The sequence below is a fragment of the Amblyraja radiata genome, chromosome 25, assembly GCF_010909765.2.
Source record: "Amblyraja radiata isolate CabotCenter1 chromosome 25, sAmbRad1.1.pri, whole genome shotgun sequence".
NCBI classification, from domain to species: domain Eukaryota; kingdom Metazoa; phylum Chordata; class Chondrichthyes; order Rajiformes; family Rajidae; genus Amblyraja; species Amblyraja radiata.
In genome coordinates this window covers 22,388,336-22,414,859 of record NC_045980.1, presented here as the reverse complement: position 1 = coordinate 22,414,859, position 26,524 = coordinate 22,388,336, and the positions used below count along the sequence as shown (strand labels likewise).

Below are 26,524 nucleotides of genomic sequence, written 5' to 3'. Positions count from 1 at the left end.
GTGTAGAACAGAATGGAGTGTGGGAGGGGGTGGGTAGAGGATGGGGGAGGGGGGGCAGTGAAGGATCTAGAATAGGGAGGGGTGGATGATGAATGGAAGGTGGAGTTGGAGGAGCAGAAATTAACTGGAGATGAAGCAATCTAAGTTATTTAACCCCTCAAGATTTCCTTTGGTCCCTTTCAGACTATGGAAATGCTTAGTTAGGAATAATAATAATAATAGTAATAAACTTTATTACGGACTCAAGGTCCAGACAAGGGGCAACATTACATTAAAAAAGCATTGCATATCAAATATCATAAATACATATAAAATCTTGGTATATCACTTATAAAAACATCATAATTTATATTAAAAAACCCCACAATACTTAAGTTAAAAATCAGATTAAAAAAGATGATCAATGTCCTACAACGAGACAACGATACCAGTGTCTCCACAGCTGGGATTCGTAGCGTGTAGTGCTAACCCTTATGTTTGACAAGGCCACAATAAGCACATTTTTAGAGTCATTTATCCTGCAAATGAGTTTATACGTGTGGTGTCTTAGGATAGCTTCTAAAGTACTGACTCCTGCAGCCACAAACATATTACTGGCACTACACCATCTAGGTTGCCTTAGCAGTGTTCTCATGGCATCATTATATGCCACCTTTAGTCTCTGCATACTTGTCTTTAAATAGTTCGACCACAGGTGCGCAGTGTAGAGAGGTGTGCAGTATGCTCTAAATCGCGACAACTTCACCACATCTGCACACGCACCAAATTTACGCAAGAGGATATTCACCTGTACATACAGCATGCGTCGTTGCCTATAAATATCCTCATCATCTGTCATTTGTTCTGTAATAATATGCCCTAGATATTTTATCTTATTACAGACACTAAGATTGTTGTCAGACAATTTAAAATCAGGATATTTTAGGCATTTATCCTCTTTGGTTCTACAGATCATAACAGCACTCTTACTAGCATTATATTTAATGTCATGTTCCACACCATACACAGAACATATAGTAAGGAGCTGCTGGAGACCAGCGCTAGATGGGCTAAAGACTACAAGATCATCTGCATACATAATATGGTTCACTAAAATATTACCAATCACGCACCCAGTGTTACAGGCTTTCAATTGTTTAGACAGATCATCAATATATAGATTAAAAAGGACTGGGGACAAAATTCCCCCTTGTCTAACACCATTGCTAACCCCAAATGGGGCTGAGACCCTATTGCCCCATTTTATTTGCATAGTCTGGTGGGCATACCAGTAGGCCAGAATTCTAACAATGTATTCAGGCACCCCTCTTTGACTCATTTTACCAAACAGCTTTCTGTGATTAACACGGTCAAAGGCTTTGGAAGCATCAATAAAGCACATAAGGATTGAAGAGTTTTTGCCTCTCAATATTGTCCCCCCTATACAAGTCACCTTGGACACAGTTGAATAAAGTGCTATAATGTTGTCGCCATAACTCCGCGATATTAGCTGTTCCGGAGATTCCATCCACAGTACATGGTAGAGATGTTTTGCAACTGCTAAGAGCTCTCAATTCCTTCCAAAATTCTGTAGCATTGTTACTTAGCAGCTTCTTAGCCATGGAATCAGCCCTCATAGCTTGCTCATTTTTACAGATGAAGCGAACAGCATACTTATACCTAGCATTAGTGAGCTTCTTGTGCTCAAACACAGGCCCCTGTCTGGGTCTACTTGCCATAGCCCATGATTTGGTGGCTTCACAGGCTTCAGTATGATACTCAGCTACATACTTATTCCAGCCAGGCCTGATGTTATGTATCTTATTTTTATGCTTGCAGTAGGGCTTACTGCCTACATATAAGGTGCTTACTATATCATTATACATGGAGCAGATATCTCTCCTATGCTTCATATCTTTACAATTAACATTACTACATATTATTGCATCTTTAGGTAGATGAATATTGCTTAAGGATTTATCTGTATGGGCATAATAGGCTAGGATGTCTTCCTTTGTAAGCGTTGGCCAGTCCAGTTTTTCTGTATTAAAGCTGTTTCTATCTCTGGATGCCACAGGTATGTGTTCATCATTTATTGTCATAGCAACAGGTATATGATCAGTCATTGCTGCCCCGTACAGAATGCTCATACACCCCAATGAGGCATGTGTATCAGCTGTACTAATACAGTGGTCCAGCCATGATGTGGTGTGCCAGGCCTCACTAATATAAGTATAGCTATCTGTAGGTAAAAGCACTTTGCTTGACAATATTAAATTATTACCTTGACAGAACTGAGCCATATGATTGGCAAATAATGAGTTCCTATCTGAGATATCTGCATTCATATCCCCAATGACATATACACTACAATAATCATTGTTTTGAATGATAGAATAGATGAAAGCAAGTCTATTTAAATATTCATCCTCATTCTGATGGCATTCATAGGGTGTATATACATTCAGGATAACAAATTCCTTGTCGTTGTGAGTAAAGTGTATGGCAATGCACCAGCCAACATCAAGCCGAATCACATTTACTGATGAGTCAAGCATGAGTCATGAATAACTCGTGTCTGATATATTATTTTAAATATTGGAGAAACTATAAATTGTCCGCCATTAAATTCTCATTTGAAAAACAAGTTAGTTGCACTGATACTTTGTAAGAATTTGTGTACCTAATTTGCAAATCTGAGTTATTTTCTGGGCACCTAGAAAAGATATTTAAAAAATCCAAAAACGTCTGTAAGACCACAATTGCAACTAATAAATGCTGGATTTTCCAACCAATGAGAGGCTCAATTGACAGAGACCTTTTGTCAAAAGTTATCCATCATCACAAAACACCATCAGAAATAATATTGTGTGGACATCCAATAATTTCACGCGTTATTTCAAATATCTTGGGGACAATGTATCGACTGCGCTCATTTATATGTGGCTGCCCTTAATATATCAGCTCTTGTACATGGCAAGTCAGTTATTTGAATACTTTGCCACATTTGAAATGTGCATCCCAAAGAGTTAGCTCTTATGGAACAATTAATTAAGTTTTAATTTGTGTATCCAAGCTGAAAATGAGTAAGAATTAAAAATTGTCAAACTCGTAAACTGGAACATTTCTGTTGTTCACACGAACCATTGCAGAATTTGGTACGTGCAAGAAAAGCAAAAGATGGAATGATACAATTAACCTTTGATACTTGGTAAGTAGTCAGTTGACAATGAAACAAGTAAAGCGAAGGCTATTTTTGAGGGTAGTTGTGTCAATCGTACATGGTATTGGGGTAATTCATCTTAAAAATAAAGCTCTTCATGGAAGAAGAAATATATAACTTGCAAAAATTGTCTCATTTAATATTGAAGTGGATAATTCTCGCTTCTGAATTGCACAGGTATGTTTTCATCATTGAGAAATCATACCAAGAAAGAGAGAGCGCTCCTGAGAGTTCTGTCATCACTAAGGTCAAAGGAATTGCAATCACAAACTCCTCCTTGGAAAGAAAAATATGGGATGTTGCAGAATATATCAAACCTCCAGAGGTAAGGGCCAACTGGTGCAAAGATGTTGAATTTTCTTGCAGGCTGCAGAAATTCTCACCATCCAATGGGATCCTGGTGCTTCATCTACTGCAGGGAAACCAGGTTCTTTTTGGAAAGCTCATTAATAAGATGGAAGAAAATGTATAACATACGCCCAGTAACTGGAGCTCCCACCACTTATACGTTCAGAGTTAAATGTTATAAAAATGAATTATTTCAGCAACTTATTGCAGAAATAATTATCATCTGGGTGAAATTATAACACCTGCAGGATCTGGACAGGACATATCTGGTCAAGATCCATGATGGCAGGTTTGACCTTTATGCTGCTTCAGATGTGCATGCAGTTATGTAACAAGTTCAGGACCATATTTACTGACCAAAACTGATCCTGGTGTATTAGGAGAATGACTGTTTGTGAGCCACAAAAATAATCAGTGAGCATTATCCCCACTCCACCCCCACTGAGATCATTATATGTGTGGCAGAAAGTATCTGTCAGCCTCTTTCTCAAGGTATCTGAATGGTGGCCGATTAGGAAAAGGGGAGATGCAACGAGACCTGGGTGTCATGGTACACCAGTCATTGAAAGTAGGCATGCAGGTGCAGCAGGCAGTGAAGAAAGTGAATGGTATGTTGGCATTCATAGCAAAAGGATTTGAGTATAGGAGCAGGGAGGTTCTACTGCAGTTGTACAGGGTCTTGGTGAGACCACATCTGGAGTATTGCATACAGTTTTGGTCTCCTAATCTGAGGAAGGACATTCTTGCCATAGAGGGAGTACAGAGAAGGTTCACCAGACTGATTCCTGGGATGGCAGGACTTTCATATGAAGAAAGACTGGATAGACTCGGCTTGTACACGCTAGAATTTAGAAGATTGAGGGGGGATCTTATAGAAACGTACAAAATTCTTAGGAGGTTGGACAGGCTAGATGCAGGAAGATTGTTCCCGATGTTGGGGAAGTCCAGGACAAGGGGTCACAGCTTAAGGATAAGAGGGAAATCTTTTAGGACCGAGATGAGAAAATCATTTTTTACACAGAGAGTGGTGAATCTGTGGAATTCTCTGCCACAGAAGGTAGTTGAGGCCAGTTCATTGGCTATATTTAAGAGGGAGTTAGATGTGGCGCTTGGGGCTAAAGGGATTAGGGGGTATGGAGAGAAGGCAGGTACAGGATACTGAGTTGGATGATCAGCCATGATCATATTGAATGGCGGTGCAGGCTCGAAGGGGCGAATGGCCTACTCCTGCACCTATTTTCTATGTTTCTGTGTATTTGCAAATGTATTATTGTTTGGCCCACCACTAGTACAGGACACCAAAAGGGCAGACGATCACAATGAGGGTGGTGTGGTCAAAGCAGAAATATCGCCCGTTCCTTCTTTCCCCACTTGTGCCCTCAAATCATGCCTGTCTTTTATGCTTCAGTCTGCGGTTGCTTTTTGGAGGTCATCTCCAAGATCTGACAACCTTCCCCGCGAATGCATGTTTGACAAACATAGGCACAAGATTTATGCTTATTTTGATACAGATGTTCTGGTAGACTGTTCATAGAACTTTTCACCCAATTGTGACTTTTAATTAGGAGAACTTAGAGAGTCATGGAGTCATACAGCACGTCAACAACCTCTTGTCCATGCTGACCAAGATGCCCCATCTACACTAGTCCCACCTGCCTGTGTTTGGCCCATATCCCTCTAAACATTTTCTACCCATGTACCTGTTCAAAATGTATTTTAAATGTTGCCTCAACTACTTGCTCTGACAGCTCGTTTCAAATACTAAATCTTTCCCCTCTCACCCTAAACCTCTTGGTTCATGATTCCCCTACTCTGGGTAACGTTTCTCATACGCTGGATAAAGAACTTGAACTAGTTTTAGCATTACACTCACATTGAATGCATGCTACTTTAACATGTGTTCTAGAAATGGGTCCATTTTATTAGTGTTAGAAATATCCAAATTCACCAATTTAAGTTTAATTCTACAATGATTCTCTTCCCAGGGTGGAGATATTTTCAGCATTACCGTGCGAACTATGACAACCCCTTTTCAGAGACTGAACACGTGTCCTGAGGTAAGATTGAAGATGTACAACACTCTTGAGCCCCCCAAATACCCTTTCAATGGGTACGAGGTCTGCCGGGCCACCTTATCTATGATGACAGGTCAGAAATCTTCACCAGCAAACAATATAGTTCAAGGTATGGTGCATCTCAACTGTCACCAGACAAAGGACACAGCAGTTTTAATGAAAACTATGTGCATTTCATACACCAGCAAGGGTGGTGCACAAGGAGTGAGTGAATGCACTACACGCCTATTATCATGCTTTATCATTCACCAATTATTATCATGTTTAACCCCTGTGTCTCGAGTAGCTTTCTCCTGATCCTGAAAAGTATCATTCTTGTGGATTATACATCCTTCAGTTATTAGATATAGAAACATCCAACACTACAATTAAATCCAATCCCTTTCCATTTTGGTATCAACGCAATATTCTAAACACAACAGCATCCAGTCTAAATGCATCAGTAATTATCCCAGCATCAATCCACTTGGTGCAGTCATAAATCACTTCATACACAATAATTATCTAGTTCTGTAGTACATTATTAAAGCATGTCACCAAGAAGAATGAAACATGTCTAGCCATATATTTACAAAGATCTGCCCTCAAGCTTCTTTGTTTCTCCCCCTCATCCTCAATATAAGTCCGTTTTCAATTTACTTGCGATTTTTTCCTTCACATTTTTCTTCAAATTTCCCTTCAAATTTATCATAACACTTTTGAATTATTTTGTTATAATGTTATTTTAGAATGTTTATTGGAACAAATATTAATGGATGCAGTTTAATTGTGGTCTTACATTGTCTCACTGATTTAAAACTATTTATTTTAACAAAAACATTTACTTCTTTTTAAACCTTTCCCCAGAGTGATGATGTTCCCGGATCTGAATGCAAATCTGACCTGGACTGTGAGGCTGGAGAAATGGATCAACTTGGAAATGGTACAGTCTGAAGTGACCAGGTTGTGAGGAAAGGATGTGAATAGGGGGGGGGGGGGGGAGAAATCTGTGTCACTATTATAGCATTCAATTTTGCAGATAGAGTAAATTGGGTGTAAATTTGCAGGGAACCACATGCCAGCAAGTTGGGGATTTCCACGCAGGTGTGTATGATTCTGGAGGTCCTGACGTACCAGCTGCCTTTCATCATTCAAGTCAAGTCAAGTCAAGTCACATTTATTTATATAGCACATATAAAAAACAACTCTCGTTGGCCAAAGTGCTTTACATTTGTTATAAGAATAGCACAACAAAACAAACTACATACATATATACATATAGCCCTCGCTCAGTGGACGTCAGGAAAGGCTTGGGAGTATAGATAAGTTTTTAGTCTTGACTTAAAGGTGTCGATGGAGGGGGCAGTTCTGATGGGAAGGGGGATGCTGTTCCACAGTCTAGTCTAGGAGCTTTGTCATTACTCTGCTGTCAGGCTGGGGTCCTCACGGAGTCTTGGAACAAATCTCCAGCTTTTTTTTAAGGTACAAGGTTAATGATTACGTTTTTTAAATATTATTTTGAGTTCATTTAATATTTTAAATCTTTCAACACAGAACACTTTAGAAAAAACCAGAACAAGAACACGGGCCCTACAGCCCACAATGCCTGTGCCGAACATGATGCCAAGCAATCTAATTTAATCTGCCTGCACATGATCCATGCCCCTCCATTCCATGCACATCATGATGCCAAGCAAACTAATTTAATCTGCCTGCACATGATCCATGCCCCTCCATTCCATGCACATCATGTGCCTATCCACAAGCCTCTTAAACACCACTATTATATCCATCTCCACCACCAACCCTGGCAGCGCACCCCAAGCACCCACCACGCTCTGTGTAAAAAAACTGCCCCGCACATCTCCTTTAAACGTTGCCCCTTTTCACCTTAAAGCTCTTCCCCGTAGTCTTTGACATTTCCACTCTGGGAAGAAGGTTCGAACTGTCTACCTTTTCTATGCCGTTCATAATTTTACATATTTCAATCAGGTCTCCCCTCAGCCTCTGATGCTCCAGAGAACACAATCCAAGTTTGTCCAACTTTATAGCTAATACCCTCTAGTCACGTCGTCAGTATAGTAAACGATAATTTAATTTTTTTGTTTAATTATGATTGTTTTATAAACATTTGGCACTTTGATAGCTGGTTAAAACAAGTTGTGACTAAGCCAACTGTCAATGTTTTCACAATCATACAGCACAGAAACAGGTCCTTCGGTCCAACGTCCATTAAAATCAAGATGCTCCATCTAAGCTTGTCCCATTTGCCCCCAATTAGTCCATATTCCTTTAAACCTTTTCTATCCAAGTAGAAAGTGTCTTTTAAATGTTGTTATTGCACTTGCCTCAACTACCTCCTCTGGCAGCTATTTCAATTTGCAAATCATACTCTGAGTGAAAAAGTTGCCTCTCAGGTTCCCATTAAAACTTTCCCCTCTCGTCTTAAACATATGCCTTCTGATTCTTGATTCCCCTATCCTGGGTAAAAGACTCCTCTCCCATGAACCCTGGCTGACCTTGGGTTCTCCCCTGAATCCTGCATTCCTTCCATCATCTACACAAATCACAACTTTTCTACCCTTGAGTTTCACACTTTGCATTTATCCTTTTGGGTTCATACCCATCTTTTCATCTCTGGCCTTTGTCCAACAATCTTGAACATTCAAATTAGTTAATCTGAAAGACCCATGTTCGTACTCAAAATGTCACATAAAGCTCCGTTACCTAATTCCTAATTTGTACCAAATTTCCTACACCTAATACTCATGTCCATCCTGACCATTGTTGCCTACCAGTGGTTGTTTCTCAGTGCCCATCATTGTGTTCCCTCAGACCAACAACCTCCAAGATCTTCATTCTTCATTTGTTCCTGTCTTTTGCAAGTTCCATTTTATTATGAAGGGTCTTGACCCGAAACGTCTCCTATTCCTTTTCTCCAGAGATTATTAATGTTTAATGTTTTATGTATCATACGTAACTGTCACTGTTGTCATGTTGTCACTTGTGGGCGGAGCACCAAGGCAAATTCCTTGTATGTGAATACTTGGCCAATAAAATTATTCATTCATTCATCCATTCATTCATTCATTCATCCATTCATTCATTCATTCATTCATCCATTCATCCATTCATTCATTCATTCATTCATTCATTCATTCATTCATTCATTCATTCATTCATTCATACTGCCTGACCCGCTGAGCTGCTCCAGCATTTTGTGCCTATCATTAGAGACCATTCTTTCTGCTGCCCAGGACATAAGCTGTGAAATTTTCTTGCCGTATCTTTCTGTTTTCTTAAATCTTTTACATCCTATCTCTGAATAAGATTTTTTATCACTCTTTGTAATATTTTCTCATTTGGCTCAAAGTGTCAAATTCGTAAGATTTGTGACCGTGGACGGTTTAAAATAAATGGTTTAAATTTATTTGGACACAATATAAATTCAAAATATCATTGCTACTATTATCATACTCCATCAACTCAGACTTCAATTTTCCTTTGGGGGGGTGGGAAGGTTAGGAGGAGTTTGGAATTATTGTCAGTAATTACCCGAGGCTTTGCTGGTCTTATTTGCAAAAAATATGGTTCGCTTTGCAAAGGAGATTCAATAACCTGCTCACCATGAAGTGTGAGGTTCAAACTCCCCAACATCAACATGCTGGAAACTTCATTATACGCAAGGTGTCCAGTGAAACAAGTTTCCTGAACAGTCATTTTACCAAAAATTGTTCTGTAAACAAAATTAAGTTTTTGTTGCTGTAACTAATATTCTCAAATGCTTTTCCTGTACAGGAATTAAAACGGGGAGATGTGTAATTTTCCGTGACATGAATAAGACATGCGAGGTCGAAGCATGGTGTCCAGTGGAGAATGAAATAAACATGAGGTTTCTGTAAAATACTTCATAGTTATTTCTTATTACTGATCCCTAGACTGCTCACTATCTTAGAAAAAACTGTCTGCTGTAGTTGTGGGGCCAAAGCCATCATTGACAATGAGATGTTGAAGGTCCACGCCAGCCACAGCCTAGCTCGGGCCCGGCGCTTGGTGGGGAGGCCTGCTCTGGGTAGGTGCTGCCTCTACCCCCTCCCCCTCCCCGGGGCAGAGAAAGAGAGAGCGAGGGTGGGGGGAGAGAGGGGGATGGGAGGGGGGGAGGGAGGGGGAGGAGAGGGGGGGAGGAGAGGAGAGGGGAGGAAGGGGGGAGAGGAGAGGGGGGAAGAGGGAGGAGGAGAGGGGGGGAGGAGTTGGGGGAGGATAGGGGGGGGAGGGGGCCCTTCCTCTCTGCCCCTCCCTCCCTCTCTGCCCCCCCTCCCTCTCTGCCCCCCCTCCCTCACTAGGGAGTGGTGAATATTGGGACCTACGGGTGAGTGGTGGAGTATTGCGTTCAGGAACCAGCCCTCCTCTGTAACGCCGCGCACCCCCACCCCTCAATCTCTACCTCCCTCCCTCTCTAACCCCTCCCCTCCCTCTCCACCCAACCTCTCTCATAAAATCCTGGGAATACTCAGCAAGCCAGGCAGCATCTGTGGAAGGAGAAGCACCGGTAGAGGTTTCAGTCCAAGATCTCTCATCAGAATTGGTTGAGAGGAAAAAACATAGAGTTAAGTTGCAGAAAGAATGGGGGAAATAATGGATTGGACAAAGGAAATGTTTTTGAAAGGTTGAGGCAAGAATTGTCATGGCGATAGCCTATCAATTAATAGTTGATTGGTTAATGAGATAAGTTAAAGAGAAAGAGAGCATATTAAAGACTATTAAATCCAGTCCAATCAAATTAACTAACAAGATGGAACTGAGATGGCTGGGCAGATGGTAGTTGCAATTTGCAGGTAACATTTGGGCTAAAGGACCTGTCCCTGTGATGTACTATTCTGTGTTTTATGCCAACATTGGTGGACCCCACTATGGGATCATATCTACAGAATGTTTTGGATTCAAGGATCCTGAGCTGAGGATCGAGAAGGAGACTAAATTTATCTGTGACACATCAGAGAGGGGGCGAATTACCTGGATATTATGTTGCCAATGGCAGTTGCGCCTCTTAGAATAAGTTCTACAAGTTTTGCCTTACCTTTTTATTAGCTGCTCAATTAGCCAATATTGATCACTCAACCAATCCAACGGCTATCTTTTGCTATCTCCCACTGTTGCTCTGACAATGAAGTAGAGTTGATGGGAATGGGGAATGGGGAATGGGGAATGGGGAATGGGGAATGGGGAATGGGGAATGGGGAATGGGGATTGGGGATTGGGGCTGCAGGGATGATGTGCAAACTGTCCCATGTGCCAGAAGCCATTCAAGTATGTGGAGAAAATAGTTATGGGAGACAGCATAGTTAGGAGAACAAACAGTGTTATCTAAAGTAAAGAGGGAGTCCTGAAAGATGTGTGATCTGCCCAGTGCTAGGATTTTGGAAATCCCCTCGGCTGGAGAGGACCTAGAATTGGAAAGGGGAGAATCCTGTTATTGTGGTCCATAACTGCATAGATCGGACTGGGAGGAAGGTTTTGCTGAGCGATAATGAGCAGCTTGGGGCAAAATTGAAAAGCGGGACAAGGGTAAACACATCGTTAAAGGTCCTGAGGAAGGAAGGATCACCACATGGTAGAATTCATAATACAGTTTGATGGAGATCTTTCTGGTCCAATGGCACACTGCACATCAACAAAATAAAACTCCGGTTTAAACATTCATTTCTTTGATCATAAACATGGTTTGATTTTGCTGGAGGTCGACAGCACCACAAAGAAATTGCCAAAGCAGTTTTCTAATTTCTCTTGTTTCTACTGTAAGTTAGCTGTTCTATTAGAAAATGTAATTGTGTTCTAAAACCAGGTTTCTCTTTTCTTGCAGGGACTCAGTACTGGAAGGAATACAGAATCTTACTTTGTTCATCAAGAACAGCATTAATTTCCCGAGGTTTGGGTTCTCAAAGTAAGGTGGAACCTGTTGCTGTGACATGTATCGCAGGCTCGGGATGTTTTTGTGCATTTAGGAATTACTGGCAGACATTGATCATCTTTCCTGATGTTCAGCAAGGAAGACAGCAAAGGGGGCGCTGTCCTGTGCACGGCTGCCCAGCTAGCAGCTGTCAGTCTCTTCATCTTTTTCTTTTTATTTTTAGTTAGTTAAAGTGTTTTGTTGGAGGTCTAGACTTTTTTTATGTGGGGGGGGGAAGGGGGAAGGGGGAAACTACCTTTCAGGGTCCCTACCTGGTCGGAGAGGCAGCTTTTCTCCGGGCTGCAGCTTCGACCCGTCCTCGCGGTCTACCAGCGGGCCTGGAGCAGCGTTTCCTATCGGGGACCGCCCAGAACCACGGCTTCAGCGGCGGCACAGCTCTGGAGCGCTATCGCGGAGCGGGCGATGCCTTGCCCAGGTCGCCGCGCTGAAGCTCCGGTGAGCTGAGACCGCCGGGTAAAACATCGCGGAGCTGCGGGACTGTGGAGCGACCAGCTGCGAGTGGCGGCGCCGAACTTAACATCGGGAGCCTGGGATCTCGCGACGAGATCGACAGTTGTGGAGCTCCAACCGGCGCGGCCTTGTTGGCTTCGGAAGCCGCGGCCTCCAGTGCGGAAGCAACCATTCCAGGGTTCCCAGGCTGCTGGGAGGACTCTCCCGACGTCGGAGCAACATCACCCGGCGAGAACGGCCAGGAACATTGGGCCTCCGTAGAGGCAACTGTGGAGGCCTCAATGGGCCCGACTATGGGTGAACTGGGGTTGGGGACTGGACTTTGTGCCTTCCCTCATGGTGGGAGCCATTGTGGGGGGGTGTTCTATGTGTTTAAGACTCTCATTGGTGTTATGTCTGTATTCTTTTTTTGTGTGCTGCAAAATGGCAAAAAGCATTTCACTTCACTACACCTAGGTGCATGTGAATGTGACTAATAAAATACCTTTGATACCTTTGAAAGGCATGTTCACCATGCAGATGTGGAATGGGATTTTATTGACTGGTATTTATGTTTCCAGATTAATGAGGGGTACATGCAGGTGAATTTTATATACATGTGGGCTATCATTGAGGATTATTGATGGGAATTTCATCCAGGGTTATTTTAGTTTACTGCTGTAGCTTTGTTAGTGGAAATGAGTATTTCTGAAGTTAAAGTGGATAATTGATATTGTCTCTCAGACAATGCCAGGTGCATTTATTTATTTAACCTGTACTCCAAGTTTAAAAAGAGGAATTCTGATATTTTGTTAAAGAGCTCCTGTTATTGGATTATATGAAGCAATGAACACTATTTAAGAGTTGAAAGGATGTTCAATTTATTTCATTTATTGAAGAAAGTAATATTTTAAGATACCATCAGACTTGTTTGTCATGGGTAGTATTAAATTATTTATTCAATCATATTATATCTCCTTTTCTCTTTATTACATATTTATTCCCAGAGGAAATATTCAGAAAAGTTCAAAACTAAATTGCACGTTTGATGAGGACACCAACCTCTACTGTCCCATTTTCCCAATTGGCTTCATTGCTGAAAAAGCCGGGGAGAGTTTTGATAACCTCCGCGAAAAGGTACGACGATTTAAATATGTTAACTCTTCCATAAACATTTGCTGACAAAATGTCTGGAGAGATGGTGGAAGCAGATATGAAAGCAACATTTAAGAAGAATTCAGACAGATGCATGAACAGGCAGGAAATAGAGGGATACTGACCATGTACAGACAGATGCGATTAGTTAGAATAGCATCATGGTTGGCCACACACAATGGGCTGAAGGGCCTGTTCCTGTCTTCTACTATTCTATGCTTGTGTAATTTCTCTTTATGAATTCTCACACATTATCTCTAGTTCCCGTTACTTATATGGCAGTGTATTTGAATAACATGTGTGTGATTGTTAAAATAAAATACAAAAAAACGATGTTATTTTGAGATGAGACTGTTCCTATGTTGGCAACCTGCTCTATCCTCCTATCCTCCTAGAAATGACTGCATCACATGTAATTTTTATATGCTCCTACATTTCTTCTGGTAATTTGTGTCACTATACCCCGAGATCTTAGGTCTTCCACTTTGCACATTTTCTATGTGACTTCCTCCTTCCACTGAACATGTAACATCTTATACTTATCTCAACTAAAATAAGTTTGGCGATTACACATTCACTCTCTGGTTTCTGATATCTTCAATTGTCAGAAAGCTTTGAAGGGCAGCCCAGTCAAGTTCACCCTCTTGTATTCCTTCCCCAAAGTCAAATACAAGCCAGAATTACCAACAGGAGGGTTTTACCCCCCTCTGTCCATTAAACCCCACTCCAATTAGTTTGACCTGTTGTCCAGTAACTGGCCATATAATGGCTCACATGTAAGGTAGTTACATGAGAGGGTGAAAAGGAAATTGATGGTAAGGAATGTTGCAACAAGGATATTTGGAATCTACAACTGGACTGCAATAAATTGAGCGATTGGGCAAAAACTCAGCAAATGCAGTTTCATGTAGGAAAGTGTAAACTTATGCACTTCAATAAGGGGAGTCTAGGATAGACTTATCTAAATGGGCAAAGATTGCAGATAAGTGAAGTACATCTCGGCGCGCTTGTGCATGAATCACAAAAGGCAGGGTGCAAGCGCAGCAAGTGTATGGAGGGTGAATGGCATATTCGCCTTTATCATAAGAGGGTTGGAGTTGCGAAATGGGTCATTTGTATTACGTTGTACAGGGTGTAGGTGAGGCCACATCTCAACAACTGAATACTGTTGTTGTCCCCTGACCTAAGAAAGGATAGGGTAGAATTGAAAGCGATCACCCTGCATTGTTCTCTGGAGTTTTGAATAATGAAGAGTGAACTTATTAAAACACAAACGATCCTGAGGGGACATGACAAGATAGATGCCAAGATGTTTCCATAATTGGGAAGAATTCAAACAAGGGGGTATACCTACAATATTAGAGAGTGGTCATTTAAAATTGAGGTGCATATAAGTTTCTTATTGCAGAGTTCTGATTTTCTGAAATTCTCTACCTCAGTGGAGCTCAATCATTGAGCGTATTTAAAGAAGTACATTTTTGAATATTCAGAGCAGAAGACACAATAAACCCTAAGGCTGATCATCCATGATCATATTTCATGGCAAGGCAGCATGAGGGGCAGAGTGTCTCCTGTTACTATTTTCTTAAGTTCTAATGGGTGTATCTCAGCAATTGGTTGTGTGGGTGTGTGTCAGCGAGAGAGAAACCGATGGTAGTGTTTCACACAAAGGTATAATGGAGAAACATTTTCAACTTGAGAAAAAACAACCTTAACAAGAGAATGTAAATCAACCATTAGTCAGTTCATGAAAAGCTTACGTTGTAGTAGTTCTAGGCAAGTGGCACAAAACATGTGTATTATGGATTACCATCACAATTAAATGGGAGAGCAATACTTGTTGATGCTTTGATCTAATTGTCCTTTACCTTGGTTCTTGGGTTCTTGGTCCTCCAAAATATTCCAAATGGTATTTAAACTGGATTTAACCTGTTTGTTTCTGTACACTGCAGGGAGGAGTTCTGGGAATAATTATAAACTGGTTGTGTGATCTGGATAAAGACGCATCCGAATGCAACCCTCAATATTCCTTTAGAAAACTGAATTCAGGATATAACTTCAGGTCAGTTCATCCTTGGTTTTCAGGACTTCAATGTGTGTAAATTTGCTTCATGTTGCTACGTTAGCATTCAGGTTGTTCTAAAAATGCAGTCTCTGCAGCCTCCACAGTTGTGTGTTACCTGTGCAAAGTTATCATGGACCCGTGAGCTTCAGCACTGAGTAACATGTTAAAATATACTAAGAATTCTTGAGTCCAAAAGTCATTCAAGCATTAGATATTCGTAGAAATTACAAAATACATTTGTTTCATTCTGGAGTATGGCCAGTTTAGTGGCCCGCAATCAGGATAATAATTTAAAATCTATTGCAAATATTCATGGAAACTTGTGTTTCAGTGATTGCAATCTTTTTCACTAAGATAGTTCCATGGGGTTCCATGATTCCTAGATTTCTACCAAAGCATTTCTGACTCGTGTCCCACATTTCACCTTCTGTGAACTTGACAAACTCTATATCTGCCCTGATTTGCACTGTGCTGTTCACATAACTCTCCCTGGTATCATTGGTTCCCATTTTACCATAATTTTATTTTAACAAAAAACTTTTTTTCAATATGGTGTTCGGACCTTATTATCTCTAATTCTTTTTGTAAGACTCAGCCACCCTTCAATTATGACTTATTAAGCTGCCCAATTTTATTTGTTTATGTCTGTGTCAACGGCCAAGAGGAAAGGCTTAAAATTCCCTCTTTATTCTTTCCACTTCACTACCTCACTGTCTCCCTACGAGATGCTTGTTAAAGCCTGTGTCTCTGATCAAGTTTCTGTTGAATTCCCTTAATTACTGTGGATTTCTTTCCTATGTTGCAAGTCCTTTGTGTTCAGATTCCCTTCTGACAGTGACTATTAAATTTGACTTTAGCACTATTTTTGAGTAGTCAATTCCAGATCATCAAAAGTGACAAAAACAAATATACCATCAACCATTCTGCTTCATAGAAGCTTAATCCTATATTTGTGTGCTTCAGTTACTGACCCTTCAATCTAGCAGAAACTGCTTCTCCCCACAGACCTTTCTGTCCTCCATTGTCAGAATGCGGCTAAATGCAAACTGGAGGAACAGCATCTCATATTTCGCTTGGGCAGCTTACAGCCCAGTGGTATGAATATTGATTTATCTCACTTCAGGTAGCCCCGGCATTCCCTCTCTCTATCCCTCTCCCACGCAATTTGCACTGGCTTCTCACTTTCACCCTACAAACAGCTTACAAAAAGCCTGTTTCCTTTATCATTATTACATGTTTGCATATCTTTCATTCATTGTTCTTTATCTCTCCACATCAGTCTGTATCTCTCGTTTCCCTATCCCTAACCAGTCTGAAGAAGGGTCTCGACCCAAAACGTCACGCATTCCTTCTCTCCAGAGATGATACCTGTCCCGCTGAGTTACTCCAGCTTTTGTGTCCATCTTCGGTTTAAACCAGCATCTGCAGTTTATCTACACACGCAGAAATCGTATGGACAGTTCTCAGGAACAGAACACTTGTGTAACTCGGGGATTATCTACACTGCACAAATTCCGTGTGATGTGATATTTCCTAAAACTGTCCATACAATTTCTGTGTCAAAAATGTGATGAGATTCTTCTGCATAAACCCCCACTGTATTACACCACATACACTTGCTACAATGATTTCATTTAATTGAATAATCAATCAGTCGCTGTCCATAATTAAACTAATTGAATGAACAGATGGGATGTTACATTATTATAATTTTATATTGTGAGCTTGAAAAATGCTGGCAGGATTAGCATAAAATCAGATTTCTGTGAACCAGGCCATGTGTAACCCAGAAGCCCCTACACTGCTAAAAGCATTTAGGTGTGACAATCAAACAAAGCCCTGCAGCTACAATAATTGTTCTTTTCCTCTTGCAATTTTTCATCTGACTGCTAGGCATACAAAGTACTTCATGGAGAACGGTGTTGAATATAGGACCTTAACTAAAGTATTTGGGATAAGAATTGACATTATCGTCCACGGTGAGGTAAACTCAGTTTTATATTATTATGTATTCTGAATAAAATAACTGCTTATAGTTTAGTAAGCATCTGAAAAAAGAATATAAGACTGATGTTCATATAATGTGTAATACCTTTTGTGAGTAGTCCTGCTTGTAGGTTAAGGCTTTAAAGGATCCCACAGCTTCTCTCTATTTCAGTTCCCATCATCATTACCGACATAATTGGTAATCGGGATTAGTGTCCAGGGTTACAAGGATCAGTGTGCTAGAATACACGGACGTGATGGGCTGAAGAATCTGTTTCTATGCTCAAATATTATTTTTTTCCCCACTGACCAGTTCAAATTCTTCTCTATTGATAACCTCTGTACAGGAATGATGCAAGGCAATTTTTTTCACTTGGCTGAAGTGACCAGAACTACTTTCAGTTTCAAAATAAGCAAATGATTATTCAAGACTGACCCGAGATCTTTTAACTCAGGGGTTCTGGTGAGAAGGCAGGAGAGTGGAGTTGAGACGGAAAGATAGATCAGCCATGATTGAATGGCCGCGTAGACGTGATGGGCCAAAGGGCCTAATTACTGCTCCTATCACATGAACCCAAAGGGAAATGAATCTTTGAAATTATCTATTCCAAAGGACTCTGACTGCTCATTCACTATTTCAATTCAATTCAATTCAATTCAACTTTAATGTCATTGCACAGATACAAGTATGGGTACAACGAAATGCAGTTTAGCGTCAGTCCGTAGTAATAGTGCAATATAGAAATAAAAATACAGAATAAGCAAACAATGTGGACGGAGAGACTGGAGAAATCTATCGGCGGGACTCCGAGTTCAGCAATGTGATAGTGTTGTTGTAGAAGCTGTTCCTCATCCTACTAGTACGAGACCTGAGGCTCCTGTACTGCCTCCCTGATGGGAGGACGGCAAACAGTCCATGGTTGGGGTGGGAGGGGTCTTTGATGATCTTCCCGGCCCGTCTCAGACACCGTTTTCGGTGGAGGGCATCCATGGCAGGGAGCGGGGCACCGATGATGTACTGAGCGATTTTCACCACCCGTTGTAGTGCCTTCCTGTCCGCTACGGTGCAACTGCTGTACCATACCGTGAAGCAGGTGGTCAGGATGCTTTCGATGGTACAGCGGTAAAAGTTGGTCAGGATCTGGGGGGACAGGTGAGCTCTCTTGAGCCTCCTCAGGAAGTAAAAGCGCTGCTGCGCCTTTTTGATCAGCTTGGAGGTGTTGAGGGACCAGGACAGATCCTCCGAGATGTGTATCCCGAGGAATTTGTAGTTGGAGACGCGCTCCACCTCAGTCTCGTTTATATGGATGGGGGTATGTCTGCCCCCATCATGGCAGAAATCAACAGATTGTCATGAAAACAAGGCATATAGGGTTAGAGGAAAGAGGTGCTGAGGGAAAAGACCAGCCATGAGCTTCTTGAATGGTCGAGATGGCACGAAAGACGGAATAGCCTACTCCTGTTTCGTGTGTTCTTATCATGACAAATGGATGTGCTCCAACAATATGCTTCTTGAGCATCTCAACTCTTGCTTTTGACCTGCTCAGCAACTCATTCTTCTCACTGAGTTTTACCTAAGTTCCATTCTGGTGGGCTGAGTCCAACCCTTACAGGCCGTGAATATGCTGGAGTGTCTTGTTCTCTGGTGTCTGCTCATAACATCTACTGCCAACTGACACAGAAGGTAGGTGTGTGAGAACATCACCTCTTACTGTTCCACTCCAAGTCATAAACCATCCTGACTAGGGAGTACATCGCTATTTCGTCATCATTGCAGCACCCAACTCGGGGATTTCCCTACCCATTGGGGAAGTACCTTCACCAGAAGAAATGTAGCCATTCAGGGAAAAGTCCCACCACGACTTTCGAGGGCAAATTCACACAGGCAATAAATGCAGCGATTGCTGGAATTGCCCTAATCTTTAAAAAAAAGCAATTAACAAACTAAAAGGATATTCAAACTTTTGTTTGACCAGGTCTTTTGATCAAGTCACTCATTTGTTCTTTATGAAGTCGGTTTCCAGCCTGGAAGCAGAGGGAGTTTAAAAAATAAAAACTATTTTAAAGCAAGTGAGAACCCTGGACCTTAGTATTGAGATGTTGAAGATGTCTGCAAAAACAGTATGTCCACACAGATTTTAAGAACAGAACCAGGCACACTATCAGGGTCAGACAATTTACAAGGGTTTACCCTCATGAAGTTTCTTCTGACATCGGCCTCCGTGACTGAGATTACAATGTCATCGGGAGCTTTGTGGACAGAGAAGTGTAGTCGTGAAGCAGGAAACAAGCAGGCTCTTCGGCCCAATTTGCCTATGCCAACCGAGATGCCCCATCTACACTGGTCACACCTGCCTGCATCTAAATCTTTCCTGTCCATGTACCTGTCCAAATGTCTTTTAAATGTTGTGATACTACCTGCCTCAAATACCTGCCTCAATTCATTTGTAATATTGACACACTAATTCTAGCAGGAGTTTTATTTGGGAGGTTTTATTGTTTCTTATATTATTAACTTCAAATGTTTAAATCAGTGTATTAAGTAACTAATAATATATCAGTTGCAAGAATACTAACGAGCTTTGTAGCACTTTCCGTGTGTTCAGAGTACACTGGCCAATCCAATGTGTTGCAGTATCTGAAATTCTTATCAATAATATACAATTATTAACCTGCCTTTTAACAGAAACATTTAGAATATCAAGATCTTGAATTTCCAGGCACAAGTGACCATTTTCATTGGTTAAAGCAACCTTCTAAACGTGCACAGAAAGGATTTGTCATGGAAGTATCACCTCTCTACTTTGAAAGATGCCAAGCAAAGCCCAAATATCTTTTGCATTATATCCAAGATTTGTAGGTTAAAGGATTAGAAAAGCACTATCCGAATGACTTCAGTTTCACACTGCCATGGTGCCTGTCAAAGATGCATGCTTTCTAATTAGTGTGTTTATTGCAATATAAAGGAAATTAAGTACATAGAATTGAAGTAAATAGAAAACTAAAGTATTTCTTTCCATTACAAGGCAGGAAAATTTAATATCGTTCCAACGATAATTAATGTCGCTTCAGCTCTCACATCCATTGGGATTGTAAGTACCTTTGTTTATATTTAACACTGGTGAATCAAGTGCAGTATTACTCAAAGTCATAGTATGCACATCTTTGCAATTACAGGAATTTCATCCCACATTCTGATGTATCGCGATGGTACTTGCGATGACATTAAGAATGAGTGATGCAGTATTCAATTGCTGTAGGTACATTTATAGACTGGAAATTGTAGATGGTGTTGAGAAATTGTGCTTTTCAAAGAATGTTGTTTCTTTGTTTAAGAAAGGCAATTAGAGATAAACAGGAAATTCTGGACTGGTGAGCCTTACAACAGTGATAGAAAATGATTGTAGAAGATTCTTATGGATAGGATCTACTTGCATCTGGAAACGCACGAGCTTAGTAGGGACAGGCAGAGTGTCATTATGCAGAGATCGTCACATCTTATAAAATCGATTGAGTTTTTTGAGATGATGATGAAGATGATTCATGAGGGTAGGGCAGTCTATGTGGTGTACATGGAAAGTGGCCACACAAGAGAGCATGGTAAAGAAGGCGTATCATATGCTTGTCTCCATCAGTTGGAACATTGAGGCAAGAGTCCGGAATCATGTTGCAGCATTATACAACTTTGCTTAGGATGTATTTGGAGTATTGTGTGCAGTTCTGGTCACTCCATTACAGGAATGATGTATGGAGTTTGGAGACGGAGCGGGAGGTTAACTAGAATGTTGTCTGGATTAGAGGGTTTTAGCCAAAAGGAATGGTTGGACACATTTACATTGTTACCTCTTGAAGCATCAGACGCTGAGGGGAGGGCTGATAGGTGTATGCAATTATGAAAGGCATAGATAAGGAAGATAAGCCAATGTTTGTTTCTCCATGGTGAACATGTCAAATCCTGACAAGTATAACTTTCAGATGACAGTGGAAATGTTTCAAAGAGATTAACAAGTTTTTTTTAGAAAGTGTGGAAGGTGCCTTGAACATTCAGCAAGGAAAGTGATGCAAGAAGATACTGTGATGTTTAAGAAGCATTTGGACAGGTACCTGAACAGGCAGAGAATGGATGGCTATCTATTCTGACTTCTTACCCTATTAATACTTACAATTTTATACACTTCTATCAGGTCCACCCGCAACCTTCCAGTGTTCCAGAGAAAACAATCCACGTCTGTCCAACTCCCCCCTGCAGCTAATATCCCCTTATCCAGGTGTCATTCTGGAAAACCTTCCCTGCACTCCTTCCAAGGCCTCCACATCTTTCACATAATAGGGTGACCAGAACTGCACGTCGCTCTCTAAATGTGGCCGAACCAAAGTCTTATAGAGAGCTGCAATACGACTTTTTGACCAATGAAGTCAAGCATACCATATCCTCTCTTTACCATTCTAACTACTGGTGTTGTCACTTTCAGGACGTTATGGACTTGTATTCCAAGATCGCTCCACATATCATGCTGACAAGGTCAAGTCATGAATTATGTCTTTCCCCCTAACATCCAACTTCCCAAAGTGCAACACTTCATTTGGTCATCGGCTTCACCATATTCCTTCACATCTCCCTGCCTGCCCTTTCTTTGAGAATTACTGTTCCTATCCTCTAACTTCCCATTACTCCTTCCAATTTCTGACCTGCTATGGGCGGAGGTGCAGCTGGTAGAGCCGCAGATCCGGGTTCCATCCTGCTCTCGGGTGCTCCTCGAAATTGTGCCCAATGTGTAGCGAATGGATGAGAATGTGGGATACATACAACTAGTATGAATGGGTGATCGATGGTCAGCATGGACATGGTGGGGTAAAGGTTTCCATGTTGTATCTAAACTACTCTCTAAACCCTCCCGAGTAGCATTAGCAAAGACACCCTGCAAGAATGTTGGTTCCCATTCAGGTCACCTGCTCTTGTACAGGTCACCTCTGCACCAGGAAAGATCCTAATGGTCAAAATATCTGATTATTAAATATATTTATTAAAAATATTTTAAAAATGTTTTAATGCTGATCAACTGCCTCGAAATATATTTGATCAAATATATTTGAGATGCACTGAAACATGTACCGCAACCACCCTGCAACAGGAGAGAGCAGATGGATAAACCACTGGAGAAATGGCTTTACATTTCCAAGCTATTGGGGCCATGGCTTGGGTGGTGGATTGGAACTGTACAAATCAGAAACACTGCACTCAGTGGACATGGGACCAATGTCTTCTTGGGATGTTTTGCTTGTGCTTCAGAGGAAAATCGGGAAAGAGGATAGCTAGGCTGGACATAGAAGGAAGCAGTTTAGTTGAAAGGGTTTGTAGGAAGGCAGAGAGGAAGAAGGCAATGGTGCATGACTGCATGGGGCTGACAAAAACAGTCAGGAAAGGGTAGAGCGTACAAACACAAGTGTGTGCAAGTAGTTCTGCTATAACGCAATAGTTGCATTACAAAGAAGCCGTGTGTTATAGTCAATCAAGTTATAAAAACAACTGTCAATGGTGAGAAGGTAGTTACGGGCTATGGACTTGTAAAAACAAGATTATTTTTACCCGCAGGATTTATAAAAATGAAAAAACTTAATAACAAGTTTAATTTTGTTGCTGTTAAAAATACTCAAGGCTGTACATTACATTGTTTAATTGAGTTTCATTGCACGTGTCAATAGAAGTGATCGCTCACGGTCTCCTGCAGTAAATACAGCTGGTGTGTTCTTGAGAGCGTAGACAAAAGAATTGCAAATAATAGAATCTTGAGTAAAACATAAACTGCTGGAGTAACTCAGCGGGATAGGCAACATCTGTGGAATGGAAAGACAAGGTTTCGGGTCGAGATGCTTCTTCAGACTGATTGTAGTAGCAAGGAGAATTCTGGAATAAGGGTAGAGACAGGACAAAGCTGGCCAGTGACAGGTGGATACAGGTGAGAGAGGTTTAATCAGCAGTTGGGTGGACAAAGACCAGAGATTTCATCTCTAGCTTGTGTCCACCCATCTGACAATCAACCTCCTCCTCACCTGTATCCACCTATGAATTGCCAAATTTTGTTCTGACTGTGTTCATAAGATACAAGGTGATTGTTTATTTCAGGGAAGCTACATGGAAGCTTTTTTTCCAAGACAACTATTTTGGTGCATGCCGATTTCCTAAAGATGGTTCTATAACTTCAAAATAAAAAAATGTATTATATCCAATTGATTTCAGAGACATGATAAAGATGTTGGTTACAAAGTGACCAAGCCGAGGAAATTATATTTTGGGAAATTTTATATTTTCAGAAGGAGAGGCAGGAGAGAATATGAAAGGGGTAGCTCTGTTAAACAAAGGATAAGACCATGGCAATGGTGAGGAATGATGTAGAATCAGTTTGGGTTTGAATAAGAAATGAGGTGACTAAAGAGACTTGTGTCACCCAATGGTAGCTCTACCGTGAGACAAAGTATAAATCTATAAATAATGAAGGCTTCTTTCAAAAAGGGCGATTTTAGATAACAGATAAACTGGACACTTCATAACCAAAAAATCCCAGCGAGAGTGTAAGTTGTCATTAAGTTATCAGGGTTGTCTGTGGGCGGAACCTCAGCTTGTGCCTCCTGGACCCGATTTCTGATTGTGGACCACTCGGCCCTGTGGGTCAGCCAAGGCAACAAGATCCTTGGATGGCTGAGAACCATGAAGCAATGAAGGACAGACCTGACCATGAGGATCCTGTGAGAAGTGAAATGAAGTATTTGATCAGGCCCAATGAAAGACAAGATTCTGAGAAGACTTGAAAAATTAGGTCTTGGTTTCGCTCCCATATTTCTACCAAGTGATTATGCTTCATGAAAAAGCACCAATTTCAGACCACTCAGTTACAGGATGATTGATAGAAGGATCTTTCTCATCTACCTTCTCCCTTTAGCTTAGTATGATCGATATATTTTGGACTTAAAGCAAATCAATTGATTGCTGGAGCAGATGGAAAAGTTGAACTTGAGTTCACAGATCAGCCACAATCATAATGATTACAAACAGCCTTGAGGTTTTATCTATTCAATAGACAATAGGTGCAGGAGTAGGCCATTCGGCCCTTTGATTCAGCCCTCACCGCCATTCAATGTGATCATGGCTGATGATCCCCAATCAGTACCCCGTTCCTGCCTTCTCCCCATATCCCGACCAGCTATCTCTAAGAGCCCTATCTAACTCACTCTTGAAAGTATTCCTCTTATCTTTGTACAATTTTCATACATTCACCCGTGAACTGCTACAATTTGTAGAGACTTGCCACTGTCCATGTAATTTCAGTAATTAATTTGTCTTCTCTGTATTTAGGGATCATTCCTGTGTGACTGGATTTTGCTGACTTTCATGAACAAGAATGATGTTTACAGTGCAAAGAAGTTTGAAGAGGTGAAAGATCAAATATACATATTGCTTTTTTCTACTATAATTAAAAAGATTGTGTGTTCTAATCCAGGGTCTCTGCAGATCACTTGTCCAGTTTTACTTTGATGAGATGGCAAATGTACTTGAATGAACTGATTGCAGCCAATATCAGAACTGAAATTTTAGTCGCCAAAGAATAGAATTTTGATTTAGCAATGAAACGTGCCACAGAAATGTTAACTTCCAGATGAAAATATAATTTGAACTAGCCTGGGTTTCCCTAACCCTAATGCATAAGGGTCTCAAATATATCCCACAGCTGTATTTAGTATATCAGGAGGTTTTTGGCTGGATTGGCTAATGTTCTTCACCTAACCAAACACCAAGACAAATAATTATTTAGTTATTTGTTAATTTGTTCTTTGAAGGATCTTGTTATGTCATGAAAAAAATGGTTGTACCTCAAAAGTAGTTGATTGGTTATACAGTACCTTGAATGTCTTGAGGACAAAATGAGCAGATCATCATAACATCAGGGGGTGTGAAAGGGATCTTTGTGTCCACCTGAGCTGGTAAATGAGGCTTCAGTTTAATTACTAAATTGAAAGATGGACTCAAAATGGGCCATCTTTACACACATTTGATGTTGTGGTTGCAATTTGAGAACTAAAATATTTCTGCTGCAAACTTCAAATGCTATATTGTCAGAAAGCTTACAACATGCCTGAAGAATGTAAACTATTGGAATTATTTACTGTAAAAGGTTATGGCCAATGCACGAAATAAATAATATATAGTTATCTCCCTTTATTAGCTAGAACGTAGAAGGTACAACACTGGAATAGGCCCTTTGTCTGTGCCCAATATAATGCCAAGATAAACTAATTTGATCTGCCTCACATAATCCATACCTCTTCATTCCCTGCACATCCATATCTCTACTTACAGTAAAAGTCTTTTGTAAATCCCACTATCGTAACTGCGTCACCTGGTAGCACATACCAGGCTACTACCCTCTAAGCAAAAAAAATAAATTTAAAAAATGCCCCACATCTCCTTTAAGCTTTGCCCCCATACCTTAAAACTATGCCCTCCTTACCTTTGACAATTCCACCCTGGGGGAAAATGGGTCTGTCCACCCAATCTATGCCTCTCATAATTTCATCAACTTCTATTAGGTCTCCTCTCAACTTCTAGTGTTCTAGAGAAAACAGTCCACGTTTGAATTTATACAGCAGCATGGGAATTTCAAAGGCATACAATTAAAGTTTGAATACTTTTGAAAGTTTTTAAAATTTGTAACTAAAAATGTCAAGTGACAACTAGAACTATTGCACCCAGAATAAGATGACACTCTTTCCCTACACTTGCAATGGTTCCATTTGCACAGGTTACTTATTGGGAAACACATATTCATGAAACCATTTTTAAAACTACACAGGTAATAAAGAATGGAAATACATCAACACATCATGAAAATGGAACTACAGAACAAGAAGTGAGACCAGTACTACCACAAAATTGCAAACATTGTTGATAACATTACCAACAATTTTATATTGCAGGTAAGGTCTATCAAAGTGAAATAATTCTCAGATAATTAAACCAAAACATTGGATTTTCACATACATGTCAAGAAATTAGAGTCAAAAAGGTCTCTCACCTATCGTTTGCTGAATTTAGTAATGAATATGAACAATAGCCACTGGTCCCATATCTTGTGAAATATTTTTAGACATTACTTTTTTTTAAAAGAGACAATTTTAATATTTGGAAACCACCACAAAGTATTTAATGTAGAAACAAAGAAACTGCAGGTACTGGTTTACAAGGGGGGGGGGGAGAAGAGAAAGCTGGTGAGAGGAAGTACAGGACAAGGCCTGGTAAGTAATAGGTTGCTTTTTTTGTTCTT

At 40.7% G+C, this 26,524-nt stretch overlaps 1 protein-coding gene across 3 annotated transcripts in view; it reads left to right on the top strand.

Moving 5' to 3' along the window:
- The window catches only part of p2rx2 (purinergic receptor P2X 2), a 68,948-nt gene that overhangs the window by 40,341 nt on the left and 2,083 nt on the right, over positions 1–26,524 (top strand). For 2 of the 3 annotated variants that reach the window (XM_033043403.1, XM_033043402.1), the window contains 11 exons: positions 3,380–3,527; positions 5,536–5,607; positions 6,472–6,547; positions 9,403–9,496; positions 11,465–11,545; positions 13,009–13,138; positions 15,109–15,218; positions 17,115–17,205; positions 20,234–20,299; positions 24,559–24,636; positions 26,054–26,177. In XM_033043403.1, the coding sequence (XP_032899294.1) occupies positions 3,380–3,527; positions 5,536–5,607; positions 6,472–6,547; positions 9,403–9,496; positions 11,465–11,545; positions 13,009–13,138; positions 15,109–15,218; positions 17,115–17,205; positions 20,234–20,299; positions 24,559–24,636; positions 26,054–26,149 (1,042 nt within the window). In that variant the 3' untranslated portion in view covers positions 26,150–26,177. The remainder of the gene's footprint in view (positions 1–3,379; positions 3,528–5,535; positions 5,608–6,471; positions 6,548–9,402; positions 9,497–11,464; positions 11,546–13,008; positions 13,139–15,108; positions 15,219–17,114; positions 17,206–20,233; positions 20,300–24,558; positions 24,637–26,053; positions 26,178–26,524) is intronic. The other variant, XM_033043404.1, reaches the window with a different exon arrangement.